This window comes from Orcinus orca, chromosome 4 (genome assembly GCF_937001465.1).
Source record: "Orcinus orca chromosome 4, mOrcOrc1.1, whole genome shotgun sequence".
In the NCBI taxonomy this organism is placed as follows: Eukaryota; Metazoa; Chordata; class Mammalia; order Artiodactyla; family Delphinidae; genus Orcinus; species Orcinus orca.
The window spans coordinates 90183216-90207129 of NC_064562.1; the positions used below are offsets into that span (position 1 = coordinate 90183216).

The 23914-nt window shown below is 42.7% G+C and overlaps 1 protein-coding gene and 1 long non-coding RNA gene across 3 annotated transcripts in view; one reads left to right on the top strand and one right to left on the bottom strand.

Moving 5' to 3' along the window:
• Positions 1-23914, top strand: part of LOC125964174 (uncharacterized) — a 178191-nt gene that overhangs the window by 18250 nt on the left and 136027 nt on the right. The window lies entirely within an intron of this gene.
• CHRNA9 (cholinergic receptor nicotinic alpha 9 subunit) lies at positions 1379-23672 on the bottom strand. Of its 2 annotated transcripts, none has more exons than XM_004266253.3 (6): positions 23582-23672; positions 15896-16015; positions 15464-15609; positions 14056-14210; positions 5203-5735; positions 1379-2103 (listed from the first exon to the last, which is right to left on the bottom strand). In XM_004266253.3, the coding sequence occupies exons 2-6, from the start codon at positions 15957-15959 to the stop codon at positions 1559-1561; spliced, it is 1443 nt and encodes a 480-aa protein (XP_004266301.2). In that variant the 5' UTR covers positions 15960-16015; positions 23582-23672; the 3' UTR covers positions 1379-1558. The 2 variants fall into 2 exon arrangements, with proteins under 2 accessions (XP_004266301.2, XP_033277587.2); XM_033421696.2 differs by having other exon boundaries at positions 23545-23658.

Below are 23914 nucleotides of genomic sequence, written 5' to 3' on the forward strand. Positions count from 1 at the left end.
ACAAAGTCTTTCCCAAGCTTTCCCTCAAACAGATTAATCATCATTGTTCCTGTGGCATTTTGTCCATGCTTCTATGATAGCACTTTTACGCTACATTCTTCTGTTTTCTTGACTGTCTCCTCTACTGAACTACAAGTACCATATGAGAAACCAGAGGGTTGAAACCATGTTTTATATTTGTTTCCTTCAAGGCTGACTTAGCACTCAGTATATAGTAGGTACACAATAAGTATGTTATGAATAAGTAGACAAAAGAGTAGAAAACAATGTCTATATGTTTAAACCAAATATCATCCTCTCTTTTCTAGGTTAACACTTGTCCTCTCTCCACTTCTGTTCATTTGTTTATTTGTTTTAATTGGTAAAAGAATAGTTGAGGAGTTGGAAGTTAGGGAATGGGTAGTAGTACTCAGATCATTTTAATCAAGATGGGAGTAAGGGAATTTGAAGACATTTGACTGAAAGTAGGAAAAAAGTGGAGAAGTACAGGAAGAAATTGAGGGCAGAAATTCAGAATTCAGAATGAGAATCCCTCAGTCACAACTACCCTAAATCATGATCTGTCATGGCCCAAAGCAGTGTGGTTTTGGCACACCTGGCCTGAACTCACAGTGCTAAGGGTTTATTTCCCAGCTCTGTACGCCGCTTAGCTGGTTGTGGAGGTAGGTCACTTACACCCACCTTCCTCTGACCCAGCTTCCTCCTCTGAGAAGGATAACTAGAAATACCTGCCCACTAGCTCACAGAATTGTAGTGAAGATCAAAGAGGGTCAGACTTACACATAAGATTTGCTATGACACCCATTGCAGATGTGAATCATGCAGCTCTATTCTATGTAGGAGAAAATAAATGTTTGGTGAATAATTGAACGAATGAATAAATAAGCCCAGTTTGCTGATGATCTTATTTAACTCCAAGACTAAATGCAGGCATGACTTCATCTTTAAGGTTTATATAAAATATAACCAACATATATGACATCATCATTACAAAGAAAACTCTCTTCCCCATTAAGTCACTGATCCTTAGACCTTCTTTATATGGGACAACATTTTTTATTCCATCATTTGAGATATGGCTTGAAATGCACCAGGCCTGAGAAAGGTAACAGTGAGACTTAAATTACACTAAGGAATATATCACTATTTTCCTTTTTTAAAAAGCAAGTTCTAATAGGGACTAAGGGGAAAATGAGTTTCTTTTGTTTTGCTTTGAATTTTAAATGGAATGTAGTGTGCTTTTTTTTTTATCTGTACTGCTAAAGGAGAGAATAACTGTGTGATCTAGAAGCCAGACACCTACCACTCTGGTAGGTTATAAAAGGGGTTCTTCTCTATTTCCTCCGTTTTCCTGCCCTTGAAATTTTGGACCTCCTGCTTGATTTAACCTGACAGATAGCTACAATATTGATCTGAAGTTGAAAACAAAAAGCAAAGACAACATAAATCCTAATTTATATATATCTGTGTATATATAGATATCGGTATTTCTAATTTGGAAGAACATTAGAGTCGATCACAGGGGAATTTTATTGATTTATCCCCACATACCAAATGCTCACGAATCTGCTCTTGCTATGATCAAAAGAGTCATCACAAACACCATAATAAAAAAAATCCACATGAAGAATCGGTCTATGACTTTTGCAACCTTTTTCCATTCGCTGCCCTTGGAATTGGTGGCCTTATGGTCTTTGAGACATTTGGCAATGTATTCGATATTCCTCGTCAGCACTTTGTACCGTGCACAGTAACTGTCAACATCCTGCGGGTTTTCACCCTGGTACCTCAAGTCATTCTTTAAGAGTTTGTTCATTTCCTTCTTTCTGGGAAGGTCTTTATTTCTGGTCGTCTTCAGATTAGCCTCCGGAAGGTTGCCATAAACCTTCGTGAGGTGGTCCTCCTCCCTGTCTTGGCGGGGTCTAAGGCAGCTCTCACCCACGTCGTAGACAAACAAGATCCTAGACATGTATTTCAGGATGACTACCCTGGCCCAGTGTGGCACTGGCCGGGCCTCAGCCCCGCAGAAGTGGATATTCATCACCATAATGGTCAAGGCAGTGGAGGCTGTGATCAAGGCCATTGTGGCTATGTAGTATTTGCCTGGAAAATAACAACAACCAAGTTAGCTTAAAACTGTCCTTGTGTTTGGCTCAAAAAGAAACAAACACCTTTTCTAAGGAAGTTGTATATACTGATGGTTACTATTATAGACTTTTGAATAAAAGTGGGTTCAAATCCCAGCTCTGTCATCACTAGACTTGTGACCTAGAGCAAGTTATATAATTCTGGTAAGCCTCAGCTTACTTCTTAATAAAATGACTATAATATTAGTATCTAACTCATAGGACAATGACGAGACTTAACTGAGAAAATACAGGAAAAGTTTTCAGCACTGTCCCTTGCCCTGAGTTAAAAGGTTTGTAAATTTTTGCTGAGGTCATGTTGTGAAAAACTTCCACTTTCAACGAACAAATAAGTAAACAATGAATGATCTTGGTCAGTTTTCAGAATTGTCTTTGGACCTTGTTAATATGAAAGCTCATTACCATTGGGGAAGAAAGGAGACACTGCGTCACTCTCAGTCTTTAACATGTGATTGCGTAAAGCAAATATTCATGAAAAAGGAAAATTAAGGAAGGAAACAATAAAGATGAGGGTACAAATTTCTGAAATGTAGAACAAAGAACCTAGAAGTTGAACAAAACCAAAAGCAAGCTTTTTGAAAAGTGTAATAAAATTGATAAACCTTTGATGAGGCCACTCATGGAATAGAGGTGGGAGAAAGAAAGAAAAAGGGATGCAAAAGAAAAAAATAAGAGAATAGAAATTTAGAAAACAATAAAATAATATTACAAATAGCTGTATGATAATACATTTGAAAACCTAGATGAAATTTCTGCGAATATATAAGATGTCAAATTTAGTGTAAGAAGAAAGAACACTTAAATAGAAATAGGAATTAACCAAATACCTCTACCCACCCACCTTCCGAAAAGCTCTAGAGCCAAAAGGTTTTACAGGTGAGTTTCACCGTATTTTTAAGGAACAGATAACTCATATCTTATGCAAGTTGTTCCAAAAATAGAAAAGAGGGAAAACTGCCTAGAAAATCTCATTTTATGAAGTAAATTCAGGCTTGGTTCCAAAAGTAGCAAGAAAGGAAATATTAAGGCCATTTCATTCATGGACACATTTGAGAAAGTCCTATAAAAATCATTGGCTAACTAAATACTAGAGTGTCTTTAATTGATAATTCATCATGATAAAGAAGAGTTTAGTTCAACATCAGAAAACTGTAATATAATTCACTAACTTAATGGAGGAAAAGAAAAAAACTCACACGATCATCTTAACAGATGAAGACAATGCATTTGATAATGATTATCATCTGTTTATTATTTGTTAAAAGCTTTGAGTAAACTAAAAATAAATGGAATCTTTCTTAACATTGTCAAGGCTGTGGGCCAAAAGCCTGGATCAAATGCTACACTTGATGCAGGAAACTTCAACACACTTCTATGGGATTGTAACTCTATTTCATAGGTGCTACAATAACAAATTGTGACAATTAATAAAGTTCTCAAGATCTGTGTACACCCTTCCAAAAAAGATACATTTCATATTATCACAGAAACAGAAAAAGTAATGCTTGTAAAATTCTTGAGACATGTTCTGAGACATCTTTCTTCAGAAATTGATCCAGCTTGCTTTTGAATCTTACTGCTAAAGAAGAGAGAGGGATCTGTCAACTGATCTTGCCTCAAACAGGGTTATTATTAGATGTTGTCACTGTCAATCATTTCTGCCTCAGGAGAGGTGATAAAAGTACCAATAAACGTCTTCCTCTTTATTAGTGGTGGTGAGAAAGGAGAGAACCTTCTGTGTCTATTTCTCAAAAAGGTGTACATGAGTGTGTGTGGGGTGAGGGGTGGGGAGGTGTTGCTGGGAGAGACGTAACAAGGAAGAGATCTCCAAACAGAGAAACCAATGTAGTAACGTCTAAATACTGGGTAATACTGGATACAGGAGAGGGTAAAAGGGCAGTACAATACCCCTTTTATATTGCTTTCTAAGTCTCCTGGTGTTCTGAAATTTCTCCTCATTGATTACATTAAAGAACTAAAAATTAGGTCTAGCTTCTGATTCTCATAAGCATGTATTACAACAGCAAGTCATCGAGATAGACGTATTGAGCTGGGTGTTATCCTTGGTGGCAGGAAGTAGGTATTAAAGGTGTTAGGAAGGATCTCAGAACAAGGGAGGTAAAGGAAAGGGGAAGCAGGGATGGCAGCCACAGTCTACACTCCTTCCCTTAGAGGGACATTTCATTATTGCAAAATTTTGAAAATGTGTTCTCCTTGAGAATCACCTCAGATTCCCAAATCTTGCCCAAGATTGCTTAAAAAGAAAAACAACCTCTTTGGGTGTAGGAACCTGCATTTTTAACAAGCTCTCCCACACCTACTATACCCAGTAAAGGTTGAAAATTATTCTATCAAGGGTAGATGGCAGGCTTAAAAATCCAGCTCATCATTTCCAACACGTTTATCACTCTTCCCAAGAAGAAATCCCTTGTAACGTGATAATAATAGTCACTTTTCTCTCATGCCAGGCTCTGTGTTAAGCAGTGGCACAATGAGGTAGCAATTACACAAATTTTGCTGATGATGAAGTAGAGACTCAAAAATTAAGTAACTCTCTTGAGGCTGATAAAAGAATGAGTGGTGAAGTCAGAGTTCAAACGCAGATTTCTTTGACTTCAAAATCAGGGTCTTAATCTATAAGCCAGTGGTTATTAGAATTGAACAAAAAGCTCATCGAAATCACCTAGAAAGCTTTTAAAAACATTTTGCCAGGCTTTACGGCCAGAGTTTCTAATTAAGTAGATCTAGGATGGGCCCTGAGAATTTGCATTTCTAAAATGATGCTTATGCTGTGGGTCCAAAGACCATACTGTGAGGACCACTGCTTTAAACCATATTGTTCTCATTCCTCTTTTGGGTAAACCTGGAGACAACAAGACCAGCTTTGTTTCCAACAGCCACATCTCTTCTCAAAGATGCCAACTGAAGACACCAAATGAAGTATGTGACAGCCTGTGTTGAGTCTGAAGTTGACCTCATTGTTAGGAGTTTAAAGATACAGATACAACCCCAGTTACCACAGTGCTGACTCAAAGTGTAAGACGCTTGAACTCACCTATCAGAGGGACATTTTCTGAGGCTGGCATGATCTCTGCCACCATGAGCTGAAATACAGTCATGGCCAACAGTATGGTCACTCCCAGGGAGACCTTTTCCCCAGAGGCTGCTGGGAGATAAAAACTCAAGGGAGCCAGAAAAGATATGAGGACACATGGGATGAGGAGGTTGACGATATAGAAAGAGGACCGCCTCTTTAGAAGGAGAGTGAATGTCACATCCGGGTAAGGCTCAGAGCAGCAGCCATAGGAGATCACATTCTTCACAGCAGGCATGCCATGCACCTCCCACTCTACATCTTCGATGAAGTCGGAGAGGTCTCCGCTGTCCAGGGCGTTGAATATATCCACCTGATTGCCATTGTAGGTCCAGGAACCAAAGGTCAGGTTGCACTGCTGGTTATCAAAGGGGAAGTAGGTGACATCCACCACACAGGAGCTTTTGGTGATGGCTGGTGCATCCCAGGTGATCAGCCCATCATACCGCAGGACCACGTTGGTGTTCACAGGCTCAGAAGATTCATCATCAGCCCTGGAGGTCAGAGGAGGAAAATGAGAGCTGCTCGCCAGGACAACTCACCAAACTCCTTACCCCCGATAGCTCAGCGCCCTGTGCCCATCACTTCAGTGTCTTAGCAGCAGATCACCATTCCTGTCACCCTGGCTTGAAAGTCTGGAATCAACTCTAATTTGCCCTCTTCTCCATTTCCTGTGAATAGTTAGGGCCGAGTTCTCTTGGATTCTTTCTTTAAAGCATCTCTGCTTTATGTCCCTTCCTCTCCATTCCCAGTGCCACTCTCTTGGTCCAGGTATAATGATTCAAACACCCAGACAAAAAGTAAACGAGGCTAAAATCTAACAGGGGGCTCTGCTTACCTGATTTTGTTAACTGTGGGCACAAGAGTATTAAAGTAACTTTGTTGCTGTTGAAAGAGTTGTACATGTTTACAGTAGAACATTTGAAAAACACAGAGAAAAAATTATTCACCCATAATCTAAGAGATAATAATTTATTCTAGATATAACTTCTTTTTGCTTTATCAACATTTATGCCTTACATCTTGGGGGTACAGAATTTCTGTTTCACTTTGGGGAATCACTCTTTCTCCATGACCATTGTAAGGCAGAAGAAACAATGATCAAGGTTCCTCAGCCACCCTTGGCCAGGGGCTGGCTGTGTGACCCGAGCTAGGTCCAAGTGATTCACTCTCCCTGCAGTTTAGATCTTAAGCAGAGTGACCCAAAGACCAAAAAGACTCACACTGGTGATGGCTCCCTACAAAAGTCAATTAATTATTATTATTTTGTTTAAAAAAATCTCAATATTCCCCACTGTCTTGAACTGTAGAGTAGTCCTGGTTTGTCCTTTCCAAGACCTGGTCATTGATTTTTTTTCCTTTAATTCAGTGAGCTGTACGATATCCTTCCAACAGATTCCCTTTGTCACAAGGTAGACAAAGTCAGTTTCTAATGCTTACAGCCTTAACTGATATGTTTCTGTTAATATTTTAATGCACATTTCTCCAAGTGTTCCTTATGATTTTTTCCCTACAAAATATATTATGGCTAAATGTAATGTGGTTTGCTGAATTAGATTCTTACAGAAAAAGTACATTAGTGGAAAAACAGGTGAAGTCCAAATAGTCTGTAGTTTAGTTAATAGTATTGTATTAGTCTTGACAAATGTACTATGGTTACATAGATGTAACATTAAGGGAAACTGGGTGAAGAATAAACAAGAACTCTGTACCATCTTTGTAACTTTTCTGTAAAATTATCTCACAATAAAAAAGTTAATTTACAAAATAACATTGAGACAATTTAAAAACATTTATGATCTGTTCATATTCTTTTGCAACTTTATTTTTGTGGCTAAATGGTGTTCAATTACATTCCATTATAGAGATGTGCCATAGTTATTTAACCAATTCACCTATTTTCAACATTATGGTTGTTTCCAGTTTTTACATTTACAAGCAATGCCGCAGTGAACATCTCTGTAGCCAAATTGTTGCGTTTATCCACTGACTCTTTCCTTAGGTTAAATTGCTAGAAGAGGGTATGTTAGATCAAAGAACTGGCATGTTTTAAAAGTTTTTTTCCTACTTATTAAAATTTAGGTACCACAATGTTAACTGTAATGGTCTGATTGGGTCCACTCTAATCAGAGCATTACAGCTGAATTGTGGCACTCAATTTTTAATGGAGGTCTAGAGAGGGGATCTTTAACGTGGTCTTATGAAGAGAGAAAAATGAATATTTTGAAAATGCCTGAACCTACCCTCTGTAACAATGAGAAATATATATAGTTAGCTATACAAGAAGTGAGAACTGGAGGATGGGAACTCACCCATCCTACCTTCCTTGGTGTAAGAGATCTCGGGGTCCGAGAGAATCTATCTGGAGCTAGAATAATTGTATTAGTCATGGTCCCTGCAGAAAGTGGATGGCCCACTCAAATTAGATAATTTGAGGAGTGTTTAATGCAGGGACTATTTACAAAGGTATGGATAAGGTGTAGGGCAACCACTCCAGGGCTAGTAACAGCAGAGCTATTACCATTCCTGGGCCCGAAGAGGTGAAGGGAAGGTGCAGTTACCAAGACCTGGAAGGAAAGACTTGCTTAAGAGGGTCACCATGATAGGAGCTATACCTTTCTGTCAAGGGACACAGCAAGCCAAAGATAATAACTCTATAGGAAGAGAGCAAGGGAATACATGCCCTAACCTCACTCCCTTTTCTCCCTCCAATTGCTCACTGGTGCTTCTCACTGACCCAACCCAACCAGAAGCCAGAGGGCAAAGGAGCCCACTGTCTGAAAACATCACCCCAGCTACTCAGGAGGAGTTTAAAGACATTACTATTTAATTACTTCATGACCAATATCTTGTTTTATCTCCCTGGTTTCTCTGATCACATCTTTTTACAGCTCAGCACTTGCACTGGTTTCCTATGGCCAACCAAATACTTCCAAACCTCCTAAGTTCAGTGTCCTAGACGTTCCATGATCTACTCCCATCCCACTCTGTAGCCTCCCACTGGTCTCTGATGTCTCCCACTGGTCTCCTTCACTCGCACACCACCAATCAAGGCTGAAACCCTAACAGATCCTGTGATTGTCTCTCCTTTACTCAAACTCTTTCTTCTATCTATAATACCCGCCCCACTTTCTGCAAATATACATCTAATACATCCTTCAAGACAGCTCAGATGCCTACCCCTCTGAGAAGCCCCGCCTGCCCCTCCAGTCTGATGAAATCCCTTCACCTTTGAAGGGGATCAATATGGCTCATTCTCCTTTAGAAAGTAGCAACGACATCACAGAAATATCACAGAGAGATTTGGGTTAAAATCTTGGTCAGTTTCTGTAACCTTGAACAAGTAACATTTCTGTCACCACCTGTAAAAGTAGAGGCTATAATACCTTAAGGTTTCTTTTTAAATGTTATATTAAGTAAATAATTAATCTATTAATTTCTTATTGCTGCTGTAAAAAATTACCACAAACCAAGTGTCTTAAAATAATACAAATTTAGCATCTCTACAGTTGTAGAGGTCAAAAATCCGAAAATCAAGGTTTAGGCAGGGCTGCGTTCTTTCCAGAGGCTCTAAAGGAGGGTCCATTTCCTTGCCTTTTCCATCTTCTAGAGGCTGCCTGCATTCTTTGGTTTGGGCTCCTTCCTTCCATCACTCTGATATCTGCTTCCTTTGTGGCATCTGACTCTCCCACCTCTCTCTCTTATAAGGACTTGTAAGGTTGTTTCCATTGGCCCCAGCAGGGTAATCTCCTCTCAAATCCTTAATTTAATCACACCTGCAAAGTCCCTTTTGCCATGTAAGGTGACATATTCACAGACTTCAGGGATTGAGATGGGGGCAATTATTTTGTCTACCACACTACGTAGAGCCCCAATTCACTGCCTGACACACAGTAAGTGTCCAATACATATGAGTTTCTTCTCTTTCCCTTCCCTCTGTTTCTAACTGGGTTCTATTTTCCCAACTAGAAAATGAAAAAAATTACAGGGACAAAATTTCAAAATGGAGGTCGAGAGGGCAGCGTTCAATAATATGACCCTAAGAGATTATTTAAATTGTTTTCCTCTTACCTTCCCTTTCCTCCAACACTTAGTGCCCTTCACGCAGTCCCTTCTCCCCTGATCAAAGACTGAGCTGACTTCAGCTTCGCACTTGAGCAGAAAGACCTTTCCCAGCAGGGGCTGTAAGAAGCAAGATCTCCAGAACTGGAGAAGTGTGGGCTGGTGAAGGAGAGAACAGTGAGAATCAGCCAGTTTTTCTGGTACCAGACAGTGCCTGGAACCTCGACATAGGCTTGTCTCCTTACTCAGTCCCACAATCCACCCTTTTTCCTATCTCCAGTCTCTCCGTCTTTCGTGTGTCCCCCTTATCTTCCCTTCCACGTCAAAAAGAAGTCCCTCTCGGGCTTCCTTCGTGGCGCAGTGGTTAAGAATCCGCCTGCCAATGTAGGGGACACGGGTTCGAGCCCTGGTCCAGGAAGGTCCCACATGCCACGGAGCAATTAAGCCTGTGTGCCACAACTACTGAGCTTGCTCTCTAGAGCCTGCGAGCCACAACTATTGAAGCCCGTGCGCCTAGAGCCCGTGCTCTGCAACAAGAGAAGCCACCGCAATGAAAAGCCCACGCACCACAATGAAGACCCAACGCAGCCAAAAATAAATAAATTAAAAAAAAAAAAAGAGGTCCCTCTCTTTCTTTTCAAGGCTAACTTCTCTTCTTGTACTGTGACTTCTTTCCTTCCAAGTCTCTTTCAGGATTTCGCCTCTCTTGGTCTCTCTTATTCTCTCTGGCTCCTCTAATCCCCTCCCAACTCTGTTCCCAAGTCTCCCTACCAACTTCCCTTCCTCCCAGGCCCCTCCCACCTCTCTCCTCTCTGCACACCGCTCTCAAGAGTAATTGGTGCCTGCTGCTTTCACTTCCCCGTCTTGCTTGTATTCTTGCAATTTGGCTTCTTCCCAGCTTTCAAAGTGTGCTCTTTCAAAGGTCACTCATGACTTGCAAATGGGCAAATCTAAAGACTCTTCTAAGAGTCTGTCAACCCTTCCCAAGCACTTCAATTTCTGAGTTGTTCCTAGACATCGTTTCTTCCTTTGGTTTCTATGAGGCAATTCTCTCAGTTCTCCTTCTACCCCTTTAACCATTTCTTCTGAATGTTCTCCGTAAATTTCTTCAGTGAAGAAATTCTCCAACTTTATCCTCAGCCATTTTCTTTCCCTCCTTGAGCAGTTCTATAAGGGCTTAAAGGGCTTTTGATAGCTCTAGCCGTGACCTTCTTTCCAGGCTGAAAACTTGCCTTTGCAATCTCTTTGTTGGTTGTCTCCTCTGTTCCTTTGGTCTCCCAAACTGAACAGGTCTCACACCAAACTCATCATCTTTTTCTCCAAACCTGTTCCTCTTCTGCCTCCTTTATTTCCAATGTCATCTTTTTTTTCTTTTTAAGGCGCTTTATTGATGTATGATTGGCATACAATAAATTGCATACATTTAAAGTATACAATCTCATAAAATTTGACATATGTATATCCAATCTCATCTTACAGTTTTTCCATCCTTTCAATTCTCTAAGCTACTTAAGCAGAACTTAAAGCTAAATTGTAGACAAATCTTTCTGAGTACAACAGGGTACCCAATTTCTCACTAGGTCTAAAATCCAAGTATTAAACCGGTCCATTAAAATCCAACCATTAAAACTCCCTCATAATAAACACACTTCTGAAATTTCTGTAATCCACTCTTCACCTAACCTAAAAATGTCGGGAATCCTTGCACCCTCTTATACTAACCATTATATTGGCCATATACCTATACTAAACAACCCCACCAGAACTTTATTCCTTTACTGACTTGGCAACAGCCAATATCTGCTTGGTCATTATATTGTTAAAGAGCTCACTACCTCTTGGGAAAATTCATTATTCAAATTATTAGTTTTTTTTTTAATTGCATTAAAATGCAATTAAAAAACCCTTTAACTTCTACTCAGTGTTTTGGGTTTTGTCCTCTGGAGGAATTTTCTCTTTTTTCTCTACCTTATTTTTCCTATGATTGCCTATGACAGCCATCAAGTCTTCCTAAGGACCTCTCTCTTCCAAACTAAGCATCAATAAATTCGACTGCTCCTCATATGAAATAGCTTCCAGGCCCAGGACCATCCTCATCAGTCCTCAGCAAGTCTAACCCATGGATTCAGGCACCAATGGTGAATCTAGATGTTAAGCATCTTCCTGCCCAAACTATCTTTATCACACATGACTGGATCACCTGCCTTATACCCCTCTTTATTCTCCCTACCACCACTCAGGAAGCCCATTTTATGGTCTACAAGTTTCTGTACCAGTTTCTGAGCAGTACTTATATTATATCAGGGAGCAGAAGATTCTGCAGGTCCAGGGATTCAGGTAGAAGGACCAGGGTCAGGGTCCTTCCTGGGGACCCCAAAGGACTGGGGTCTCTCCTTTGCCTGATCCTCTAACTCTCTTCTATTCTCATTTCAGTTGTTTATAGGAATGCAAATGACATCCAACCATAAGTCCATTTAGGGTTTCCTCTGATTAGTAAAACTCTGATGTTACTGAGAAGGAGAACACACAGGAAAATAGAGGATCCAAAACAGAACTGTCCATGATAGGAGGGGAAAGAAGACTAAAGAGTCAATCCAGAGGAAAAGAAAAGAGTTGATGAATCAGTGTGGTGAAAAGGGTCTGTGTGTGAAAGAAAAGGGGATCAGAACTCACACTTCTCAAAGCCAGCGATCTCGGGAGGAAAGGACGGAGAACGGGGACAAAATTTACCAAAGCCACAGCAGGCTTGTGTGAGCTCATGAGTGCATAGCTGGCTTCTCTGATAAAGGGGGACTGGGGTAGGCTTAACTTAGGTCATGCCAGCTTGGAAAGAAGTGTTTCAGTAAGAGCTGGGCACTGCTTCAGTCAATCAAAGCAGGAGGAAAAGGAGAACCAGCCTTCTGTTTTCCTCCAGGGAGAATTTTGAACTTATAGAATGCTGTAAGTGTTCTATGTAAAGTGTATCCTCTGATTACTCTCCTGCGCCCTGTGTGTGGGACAAGGTAATGGACATCCTGGCTCATTCTCTTGCCTGTTATGTACGTGTATGTGTGTGTGTGTGTGTGTGTGTGTGTGTGTGTGTGTGTGTGTGTGTGTTGAGGGGGGTGTGAACCAGAGTACTAAAGCACCAGCACTTGGATGTGATCTTGCTTGGGAAGGCGTATGGAAGAGTTGCCATTCCAGAGTGGGGAATGGACAGCAGCATCAGGACTATGATTCATGAGGTCATGACCCTCGGACAAGCTCTCTGAGTAAGGACTGAGACTAAAATCCAGGCTGCAACCTACCAGTTGCTTCTTGAAGGGAAACTCACGTCCAGTAGAAGGCTGAGCTCTCCGGAGAGTCCCCCTGAGCTGCTCCTCATTCATATGGCTCTGCTCAGAGGAACCTTTCCCAGCCCTGAGAAACTTGAGTTCCAGAATAAAAAGAGAGAGGAGCCCCTTTGACAACAGGTGGAGCATCTGAACCTGAACTGAGACAGCTATCTGGTTCCTTCTCAAAGTGTGATCCGTGGAACAGCAGCAGTACTGTCTGGAGCTTATAGAAATGCAGAGCGTCAGACTCTACCCCAGACCTACTGAATCAGAATCTGTATTTGAGCAAAAGCTCCTCAGATGATTCGTGCACACTTTACAATTTGAGAAACTTAAACCTTACCTACCCACTCACCAAGGCCCCTTGCTCTTGGACCAGGAAAAGGCCAACTGGTGATCTTATGATCTAGTTCATCTTCCACTCCACACAAGGTCCAAATTCCATAGGCCAGCTTCTAGCAGGCCCATTCTGATTTAATCTTAATCGTATCATGTATTTTTGATACATGATCTTAGACAAGGGAGCACCACTGTTAAGGGTTGAATTGCATCTGTGAAGACTTCGTATGTTGAAATCCTAGCCCCTGGCACTTCAGAATGTGACCTAATTTGGAACAGGGTCATTGCAGATGTAATTAGTCTAGAAGAGGTCATACTGGTGTGGTGTAAACACCTAATTCAACAAGACTGGTGTCCTTATACAAGGGAAAATATGGACACAGACCACACGCAGGGAGAACACCATGTGGAGAAGAAGGCAGAGATTGTGGTGATGCTTCTACAAGTCAAGAAACTGAAGATTGCCAGCAACCACCTGAGAAGCTAGGGGAGAGACAGGGAACAGAGTCTTCCTCACAGGCCTCAGAAGGAACCAACCTTACCAGTACCTTTATCTTTTTTTGTTTGTTTGTTTTTTTTGCGGTACGTGGGCCTCTCACTGTTGTGGCCTCACCCATTGCGGAGCACAGGCTCCGGACGCGCAGGCCCAGCGGCCATGGCTCACAGGCCTAGCTTCTCCGCGGCACGTGGGATCTTCCCCGACCGGGGCACGAACCCGTGTCCCCTGCATCGGCAGGCGGACTCTCAACCACTGTGCCACCAGGGAAGCCCCAGTACCTTTATCTTGCACTTCTAGTGTCCAGAACTGTGAGACAATAAGTTTCTGTCATTTAAGCCACCCAGTATGTGGTACTTTGTTACAGTAGGCCTAGAAAACTAACACGGCTTCTAATACAGTTTCTCATCTGAATAGGGAGCTGTAACTCTAAGATTTTATGACCTATTGTTTTATTATCTGAGGTTTTATGACCTTCACTTCAGGGACTAGGAACATGAATAGACTTAACCTCATGCAAGTTTTAAACATTCCTTTTCCATTATGTTTACATTCTGTTACATCAATAAATTCATTCCCGAGAAACTACTGACTTGCACTTACTTGTTATACAGGACAATATCTGGCCTCCACACCAGGTCGCTGGGGATCCTGATGGAGTCCAGTCCATCATACTGGTCTCGATCCCACGTGAGATATGCATCGTGCCAGATTTGGCGGATCCACAAATAGGCAGTCAGAATTTGATTTCTTTCATCCTGCACAATTAACCCAGATACAACTTTATCCCATCAACACCTCAATCGAATGCACTTGTCTCTAGAACACTCATCTTCAAAACAGGAATTCCAAGAACACTAGTCTATTTCCAATAAGAAAGTGAGAATTTTTCCAGTCTATCTCCTTGATTGACTGCCAGGGAAATGTTTTTTTCTGTGATTTAGTGTTCGGAATGTAAAGTGGACAAATATTTAAATCATCAGATCTCTGCATGGATCAACTGCCCAAATTTCTCTGAAAATAGATCAACCGATGATTCTTTTGAATGAAAAAGTCGGCAAACATCGATAATGTACCAAAGAAAAGTCTTTCAAGTTTCATAACTTCATGTAATTAAACACATATAAGCATTATATAAGGTAAGTCATCTTAAAACAACAGCTTTTGGCCTCCCCTGGTGGTGCAGTGGTTAAGAATCCACCTGCCAATGCAGGGGACACAGGTTCGAGTGCTGGTCCGGGAAGATCTCACATGCCGTGGAGCAACTAAGCCCGTGCGCCACAACTACTGAGCCTGTGCTTTAGAGCCCACGAGCCACAACTACTGAAGCCCGCGCGCCTAGAGCCCATGCTCCGCAACAAGAGAAGACACTGCAATGAGAAGCCTGTGCACCGCAACGAAGAGTAGCCCCCGCTCGCGGCAACTAGAGAAAACCCACGCTCACCAGCGAAGACCCAATGCAGCCAAAAATCAATTAATTAATTAATTTTTTAAAAACCCACCTTTTAAAAACTGGGGATAAAATTCACATTACATGAAACTCACCACTGTAACCATTTTAAAGTGTACAGTTCAGCGACTTTCAGTTTATTCACAATGTTGTGGAACCATCACCATTCTCTACTTCCAGAACATTTTGTCACCCCAAAAGAGGAAGCCTATGACCGTCAAGCAGTCTATCACTATTCCCCCATTATTCCCACAGCCCCTACTCTGCTTTCTGTCTCTATGGTTTTGCTGATTTTGCACATTTCATAGAGATGGAACATGTAATGTGTAACCAACTTTCTTTAGATGATCTAAGACTGTTAGTGTTAATGGCCGGGATTACATAATTTAGTGAAATTAATTTTGTAGAAAGCTTTCTTCCCCTGGAGTTCCCTTCTCCCATCAGCTTGCACACAGAGCTCTCTGTTCTCACTTTCTCTCAAATTCCCAGTTCAGACATTCCCTTTGGAAAGCACTGTTACTTTCATTCTAAACATTTCAGAGTTACCACTATGTTACTCACCATATCCTTAATCTGAGAAAGTGTAATCTGGAGCGTGACATTCAGAACTTTATCTGTATCCTCTACTGGACGAAGAGCATTGGAATAATCTTCAAAAATGTCATTAAACAACTTGTGAGCATATTTTCCATCTGCTGTTTCTCCAGCTGCTCAAAAGAGGGACCTGATCAACCTTCAGTGTCATGTATATTTCAAGGCAAAGAACAACAGTCCAAGGACTAGCGTTGGGGATAATCTAGCATCAGCTGGGGACAAGCTCTAGGTCGACGGGAGTTATTTTTCTGGCACACCCTACAGGATTAGTATGAGTCAGTAAGAAGACAAAGTACTTCCTTGCAGTTAGAACATTTGTTCTTTTTCCTGGCCCACCCTAAAACCCAAAGAAGTGGCCCCAGATGAGTGACAATGGTTACACGCCCACCAGCCTCTTACCTCTCAGTCTGGAGGCAGCAAAGTAAATCCAGCAAAAGGAGATGCAGAAGTGGGGCCAGTTCATCTTTTTCCTAAGCCTCTGTAAATTCCCAGCCAGGCAGTGCGGTCTTCCAGTTCTCTCTGTGAATGGGAAGGGTCTGGTCACAAAGCACCTACTCTGCCACTGTCTCTGCACAGCAAAGAGCTCAGGCTTGCAGTGCACGGAGGGCCCTAGGTCCTGAGATCCCTCCCCACTGGTAATCTGAGACTGGCAGCTCCAGTAGCTGAGAAGTCAGGAGCCCCAGGTGTGTTAGGGCAGGCAGTGCTGTTCTGGGGAGCCACCCTGGTTGAACATCCCTAGCTACCTTCAGCAGGAATATCCAGACCAAACTTTCAGGGGAAGAGAGATAGGAGTCTGACACTCCATGAGATTCCACCTAAGCAGACCGGACACTTTCTATACCTGCAGCAAGAAGACTCAGGCGGGGACTAAGAAAAGCTGAACTGACCCAGCCATGGGACAGCCATCTGGAAAGGCCCTATGCACTTGGAGTGGCTTTTGAAGAGGGAAAGAGAAGCAGTTCCACAATCTCCGGAATAGACTGGCATTTGGGTTTCTTCTCTGCCTCTGCTTCTCACCACTCATTCAGTTGTCCCACTGAGCACAGATCTTGTATAGGAAGGGGTGTGTGTGTGTGTGTGTGTGTGTGTGTGTGTGTGTATGCAGGTGGATGGGGGGCAGAAAAGCATTCGCTTGCTTCAGAAGTAGCGGCACTATGATTTGGATTAGCAGTGCAGGACCTAGGTTTGACTGCCAGCCCAAATCCTCCCTCACAATACAGAGCTTTCCTGAACTAGAAACTGGGAAAATAATATCCCCTGTCTCCCAGAGCTACTGGGATACTGTATAGAGAAGCACTTTGTAAATTGTAAAGCACTATGTAAATGTTAGTAATTTTCACCTCTGATCAGCTTTGCAGATACAGAATTTCTATATTTACCAAGTCACCCAGTGTTTACTAGCTCTTAAAAAAAAAAATGTTGAAAGGCTAACCAAATCAGCATGAAAATGATTCATAGCTGGTGATGATATTACTAAGGATGCTTTGCATTTGAATGCTACTTCTTATAATTTCAGTCATTTCTCATATGTGATCTAATTTTGCTCACACAAAAGAATGTCAGTTTCCAGTTGCCACAGCCTGTCCCTTCTCTTGCCTGGGGAAACTGCCTTGGGAAACCAAATTAAGATCATTCAGTTGCCTGGAATCAGAGCAAGGAAATTGGATAGCTGTACTTCATCAAGTTACAGCCTTCTGATGAGTCACCCTGTCCCTCTTCAGAAATATATCTTCCGAATGGAACAGACACTCAAGCCGTCAGCTAAGTGCGTTTCCTAATTGCTTATGCCCTTGTGTTGATTGTGAAGACGTTATTTTTCTGACGCCCTGAGTCTGACTCACTCATCACATGACACAGTTCCCGGTGCCCACGCACAGGCCTTCCTCCTCCAAAAAACCATCGGCTCTGGAATCTCAGAGGCTGAAGGTCCTTTTGAAATTGAGTTGAATGCCTCATTTTCTCCTGAGGAAACTGATGTCTAGAGATTCGAATGGCTTCCTTCCAGCAGCACTTGGCCGGAGACAGACTCCAGGCCACCCACACCAGTCTGATGTGCTCCCCACGTTAGTGCAGCCTCTCCTTCTCATGGTGAGAGAAGCTCTGTCTTATGTGTCTTTGATGCCTCACATCACTGAGAACAGCCCCTGGGAATAAGTGCTCAGTGAACACGTGGTGTTAGCTACTGCAGCTGCTGCTTGAAACCTGCCTCGAAAGTAATCATCTCTGGTAGTCTGATTGCTTTTGATTAACTCAGTTCATTCAGTTGGTCACTTGAAATATAAAAAAAGATGGTAACACTTGATGCTCACCTGTCAATGTTAACACAAACCAAATTAAACCAATACTTTTGGGGGGAAAATTCTGAATGAATTTTGAAATTCTGAAATTAGAAATTTCAAAATTTGAAATTAGAAAGTATAGAATGAATTCTCAAATTCATTCAGAATTTTCAAATTCTGAATTGAGAATTCAAATTCTCAAATGAATTCTCAAATTCATTCTAAAAACAACCACTAGGTGTTTTCCCTGGGACCTGTGCACTTTTACCCAATCACTGTTTCCCTTAGCTCCAAAACACTCCAAAAAACAAAAACAAAAACAAAAACAGAGGGCTTCCCTGGTGGCGCAGTGGTTGAGAGTCCGCCTGCCAATGCAGGGGACACGGGTTCGAAGATCCCACATGCCGCGGAGCGGCTGGGCCCGTGAGCCATGGCCGCTGAGCCTGCGCGTCCGGAGCCTGTGCTCCGCAACGGGAGGGGCCACAACAGTGAAAGGCCCGCGTACCGCAAAAAAAAAAAAAAAAAAAAAAAAGAAAGAAAGAAAGAAAAAAAAAACCAGAGAGAGAGAGAGAGACCTTTAACATAGTGGTCCTGTAGCTTGTAGGAAAATTATGGAAGAAGTAATCCGTTGAGTTCACCACTTAGAGCTCAATAAGGCTAAAAAGCAGGCAGATATGCTTTAGACTGATTTTCTAAAATACGGGTTCAGACAACAAAAATAATCTGAACAAACCTCAGCCATCTAGAAATTTGGAACCTCCAGAGTACACCCTATTTCCTGAGAGCCCATTAACAGGAATGGTCATATCTGTTGGCATATTAATTCAGGTTCACAGAGCCCTAAATAAGTTGGGAAGTTCACGATATTCATGCCAGCAGCTACCTTTCCCCAGCTCATGGGTAGAAATTCTGAGCAGCATTTCACCACAGTTTGTGTGGTATCACTATCTGAGGGAGTATATTCTGGCCAGAAAAAAGGGACCCACAATTCAGAAAATTTCTAGAGAACACAATAACCCTTTCAATGTCTGCACCTTTTGAGAAGCAGCCTTCCTTGCCACAATAAAGGATTCCAGTCATTTCAGAGTCACTGGGAGCCAAATCCTCCTCTATGGACCAATCTTGAGGAACTTGTCTATTCCCAAAATATAATATTAGGCTATTAGAGACATTCTGTAAGATCTTAATATTTTTTTGGGGGGAGGTACGCAGGCCTCTCACTGTTGTGACCTCTCCCGTTGCGGAGCACAGGCTCCGGACGCGCAGGCTCAGCGGCCATGGCTCACGGGCCCAGCCGCTCCGCGGCATGTGGGATCTTCCCGGACTGGGGCACAAACCCGTGTCCCCTGCATCGGCAGGCGGATTCTCAACCACTGCGCCACCAGGGAAGCCCCTTAATATGTTTTAACACAATTTTTGTTGTATAAGAAATACATGTCTAGTGTAGCAAGATTAGGAAGTATAGAAAAGCACAATGAAGGAAAAGAAAGGTCACCCAGAAGAATCCAACCAGGCAGAGACAGACAGTGTTCATGCGGCAGCCACCTTTTTCAATGGTCATGGAACTGTGTTGTCATGTCCTGTGAGATCTGGAGGGACCCAGGTCAGTAGCAGAACTCTGCCTCACTCCATGAAGATTATGAGTACGAAGAAGCGCGGAGGGTGCTTCTAAATACTCCTTTCCTGTTCTCATGGTGTTGCATTGTAGTTCACGCAGGATCTTCCTTGAATGGTTTCCCATCCTTTCCTACCTTCTCCCCCCCTCAGGGTCCCAGCTCAACCCTTTTTGGCTGAAGCTGCTGAGAACCCTTTGCCCATTGAGCTCATGCCTTCTGGGGGCATCCCTGGCTCCATTCCAGGAGAAGGATGGCAGTGCTTCTGCTGTTTGGAATAGAGCTCCTGCCTGACAGAGAATCCTAGTGAAATTTTTGCCAAAAGACCTTCTCCCCAGTAGCAGAGGGGGAGGGAGGGAGAAAGACAAAGGAGTGAAAAGCACAAATACCTTCATTCTGTTACATGTATTTTTTTAGCAAAAATCAAACATAATGCTTTGTAAAGGATTTTCCCCCTACAAATTAATATGGCATGGATATTTTCTCCATTTCATTAAATCTAGAATCAGAATATTTTTAACCTTTGAAAAGCTCATGGAGACCAACTAGCTGATCTCCCTTGTTTTACAGATGAAAAGTCTGAGGTCCACCCAGAGAGGGGGTAGACAGGACAGGATGACAACTCTCCACTGAGAGCCAAGCCAGAGACCCTCAGCCTCCCTAGGAGCCCAAGCTCTTAGCAGAGGAGAGCTGTCCTGGGTGCTCAGAGCTGTGGCAACTGCTAACCAATGCCTCCCAACTCACTGAAATCTCAGGAGGTTCCCCGATGGGCCTCTGACGCCCTATTTCACACTACTTTCTAATGGACTCATCCTGGACATGTGTCTCGAAATTAAAAAATCAGAACTTTTTTAAAGGAGTAATCTCCAAATTCTTTTACCATGCACCAAGGTTTGGGATAAGGGTTGGTAGCTAAGATGTCAAATCATGCCAAAAGGGCTACTACCCACTGAGGCTATACTCACTGAACATGTTCCAGTTTGTTTTGTCTTTGTTTTCATAATCAAGAAAAGCAGTATAAAGTAGAATTTAAGAACATAAACTCTGGAGTCAAACTGCTTGGATTCAAGCCTTCCTGCCACTTCCTAGCTGTGTAACTCTGGAGACATTCCTTAACCTCTCTGTGCCTCTGTTTCTCCATCTATAAAATGGGGACAATTATAATAGTATCTGCCTCTTAGGGTGGTTTTGAGAACTAAATGAGTTAACATATGTGAAACCCTTGAAACCAAGCAGTACCTTTCAGGGCCTTCCCAGGGATAGATGCTCCCCCACTATGTCCCCGCCTCTTGTTTGTAGAAAAGCTATAGCCTTCTAGGCCTTCCATGAGTTCCAAAGAGCAAATTTAATGAGAGAAGTGAGAAAATGAGGAAAAAAGGAAAGAAATCAAGCAAGACAAAGTTTAGCCATAAAACAAAGTCAAGGATCTTTAGTTCCTCCTCAAGGGCTATAGGTAACATCCTGAGCCATATCTGAGTTGTTTTGCAGGTACTGAAACCCCTACCAGGAGGAAGACATTAGCACACAGACCCCAGACTGGTTGGAAACAGAAGGCTGATGATGCTGACTTCTGAAATACCACCCAGTTACCTCACCACCAACCAATCAGAAGAATGTCCATGAGCTGATTAGGCATCCCACAACCCTCATCCTTCATGTTGCTCTTAAAAACCTTTCCCTGAAAGCCATTGGGGAGTTTAGGTCTTTTGAGCATCAGTTGCCCATTTTCCTTGTTTGACACCTTGCAATAAACGTTATACATTTCTTCAGCACAACCCTGTGTCAGTAGATTGGCTCTGCTTTGAGTTGGGTAAGCAGATACAAAATGGGCTTGGTAACACCCTAAGAACAGTGTTTGACCATAAAAAGTGCTAAACAAGTTGATGATTAAAGGGGGAAAATGCAACCCCAGCATTAAAACTTGAGCATGTAACCTGTAGCCACAATTTACCTATCTATCTATCCATTTCTCTCTCCTACCCCCTGACCCCTGCCCTTCTCTCTCTCTCTCCACCAACTTCTTGACAGAACTGATTAGAGGCTATTATCTTATCTGACAAGCAGTTTGTACTATGAGTGGGAGAACATCAGTCCTGCCATTGTCTTGTCTTCTTTTTCACTGCAATATTAATATTATTGTCAATCCGCTGTGGATTTAATTACTTACATATTTTTGTACCAGTCTTTTAAAATCTTCTTTTCTGCTTTGTGAGAGTTAGCAGATCTAAATCTATTACAGAGGTTGGCAAACTCTTTAGGTAAAGGGCCAGATAGTAAATGTTTTCAGCTTTGCAGGCCAAATGGTCTCTGTAGCAACCACTCTTCTCTGCTGTTGTGTTGTGAAAGAGGCCAAAGGCAATATGTGAATGAATAGGCATGGCTGTGTTCCAATAAAACTTTCTTTATAAAAATAGGTGGCTGGCCAGCGTTTGCTGACCCTTGATATATGTCATCAAACACTTAAATCCACTTAACCAGGCTCAAGCACTGCGATAGGGGTCAGCATCCCAGATGAAGACAGAGCACAGCCTGAAGGGAAAAGAGAGTCACGATGCAAAAGCTTGTTGTGGGCAGGTGCGTGGGGAAGCCAGGGCCGACATTGAGTGCAGCTCAGCTGGTTCCATTAAATCCCACCTGTCTTCCAGTGCAGGAGCCCGGGAGCCCCGTACAGATTCCCAGAGAGGGAGCTCACCCACATAAAAGGAAGAACCTGAAGAACCAGAAACACATGGGAACTGGAGAGTCCACAGCAGCCCTGCTTGATGTCTGGAGGCTGGACAGGTCTCCTCACTTCCCTGTAGTGACAATTAGAGTAAAAGCCCAAATCCTTACCATCTCTAACCCTCGCCCCGCACTCACTTCACTCCAGTCAGGCTGGCCTCTGCCATCCCACAAGCACGACGCCACCCCTGCTCAGGGCCTCTGTTCCTTCTGCCTGCGGTGCCCTTGGCCATATCCTCTCAGCTCCCTCTCTCTCTTCCTTCTTGGTTCAGTTCAAATGCCGCCTTATCAGAAGTCCCTTGCCAGACAACCGTACATAAAACAACACTCCACTCCAATCTACTCATCTTCCCTGCTTTACTGTCTCATCCCACTATGACCAGCTGAAGTACGTGCATGTCTGTGTGCACTTGCTTGTTTCTTGTCTGTCTTCTTACTAGAGATTAAGCTCCCTGAGAGCGGGGGCTTGGTCTTGTTTTATTTTGTACTCCTAGACCCAGAGAAGACACTTTTTGATCGAATAAATGAGTAATATCTAGAATGAGAAAAGAAATCCAAGGAATTAGAAAGCAGGGAAAAGGTCAGCTTTCAGACAAAGGATGGTGGATATATTTCCTATGATTTATAAGCTTACCAAAATCTTTTTAGCACTCGTGTTATTTACAGCCTTACATTCCTAGTCTACTGCTGTATTATATTTTAACCTACGTCAAAGCAAACTCTTTGAGAACATGGATCATAACTTCTCTATATGTAGGCTGTGCCTCGTACATAATCCTAGATCAGAGGGAACAACCACCAAGATCATCAGCAGCATCTGCCACGGATGCAGGAGGAGGGCAGGGAGGCATCTCCCCCATGTCTCTGCTGACCTAATGCAACAGAAAGGACGTAAAGACACAGAAGGAGTCCTGTGGCCCAGGTTCAAATCTTGGGACCACCACTCACTATGTGAGCTTGAGTAAGTCACAGAACTTCTCTGAGTCTCAGTTTTCTCATTGTAAAAATGATAACTGTAATATTTACTTAAAAGGCTTATTGTGAGGATTAAAGAGAAAACAGATAAAGTGCCAAACACATACTTGGTGTATAGCAGGGTCTTGATAAATGTCAATATGATTCCCCTGCTGAACCACGTGGGCTCCAGCAATCAGCAAAACCTCTACTGGTAAAAAGAGAGCCATTATGTAGCCAGCAGAAGAGCCGTAAGCAGGTGATAAGGGATGTGCAGTTTTCTGGGTCAGGAGAGTATCTGGGAGTATCTGGGCTGATACTTGATCTAGGGTATCCGATGTGTCCCGGCGAATGATCTGGGGCCTGGGGCCGGCTCTGGTGTCTGTGCTTTGTCAGAGGGCGCATGCTCTTCTCCCTGAAATCCCCCAGGGGGGTATATTTGAAAGCCATAACACTTTACACAGTTGCATAAGGTGAGTACCTTCTAGATTCCTCTTATTTTGGGGGTTCGTCTTCACTGTGTGCTGAGGAGCCCCATCCATGAGACCCGTTGAGCCTCCTTTGCAAGGCCACTTGCTTCTCAGGGCTTTTTTGAAGTTCTTCTTTGTTCTTGAGTTTCTGATCCTTTTTCACCCCAATATGTTCTCAGCCCACTGGTTTTATTTCCTCTTTTCACAGCGGCTTGTGTGTTTCCAATTGCACAATCTTTTCCTGCTATTTGCAGTCACCGTCTATCTGATGACCACGCAGAGTTAGGTGAAAGACAAGCGGGGAGGATGCAGGAGGGGGACTCTCTCCTAGCTACTGATGTCTCCCACAGACGTGCACCCCCGAGAAGCAACATGGCCCCA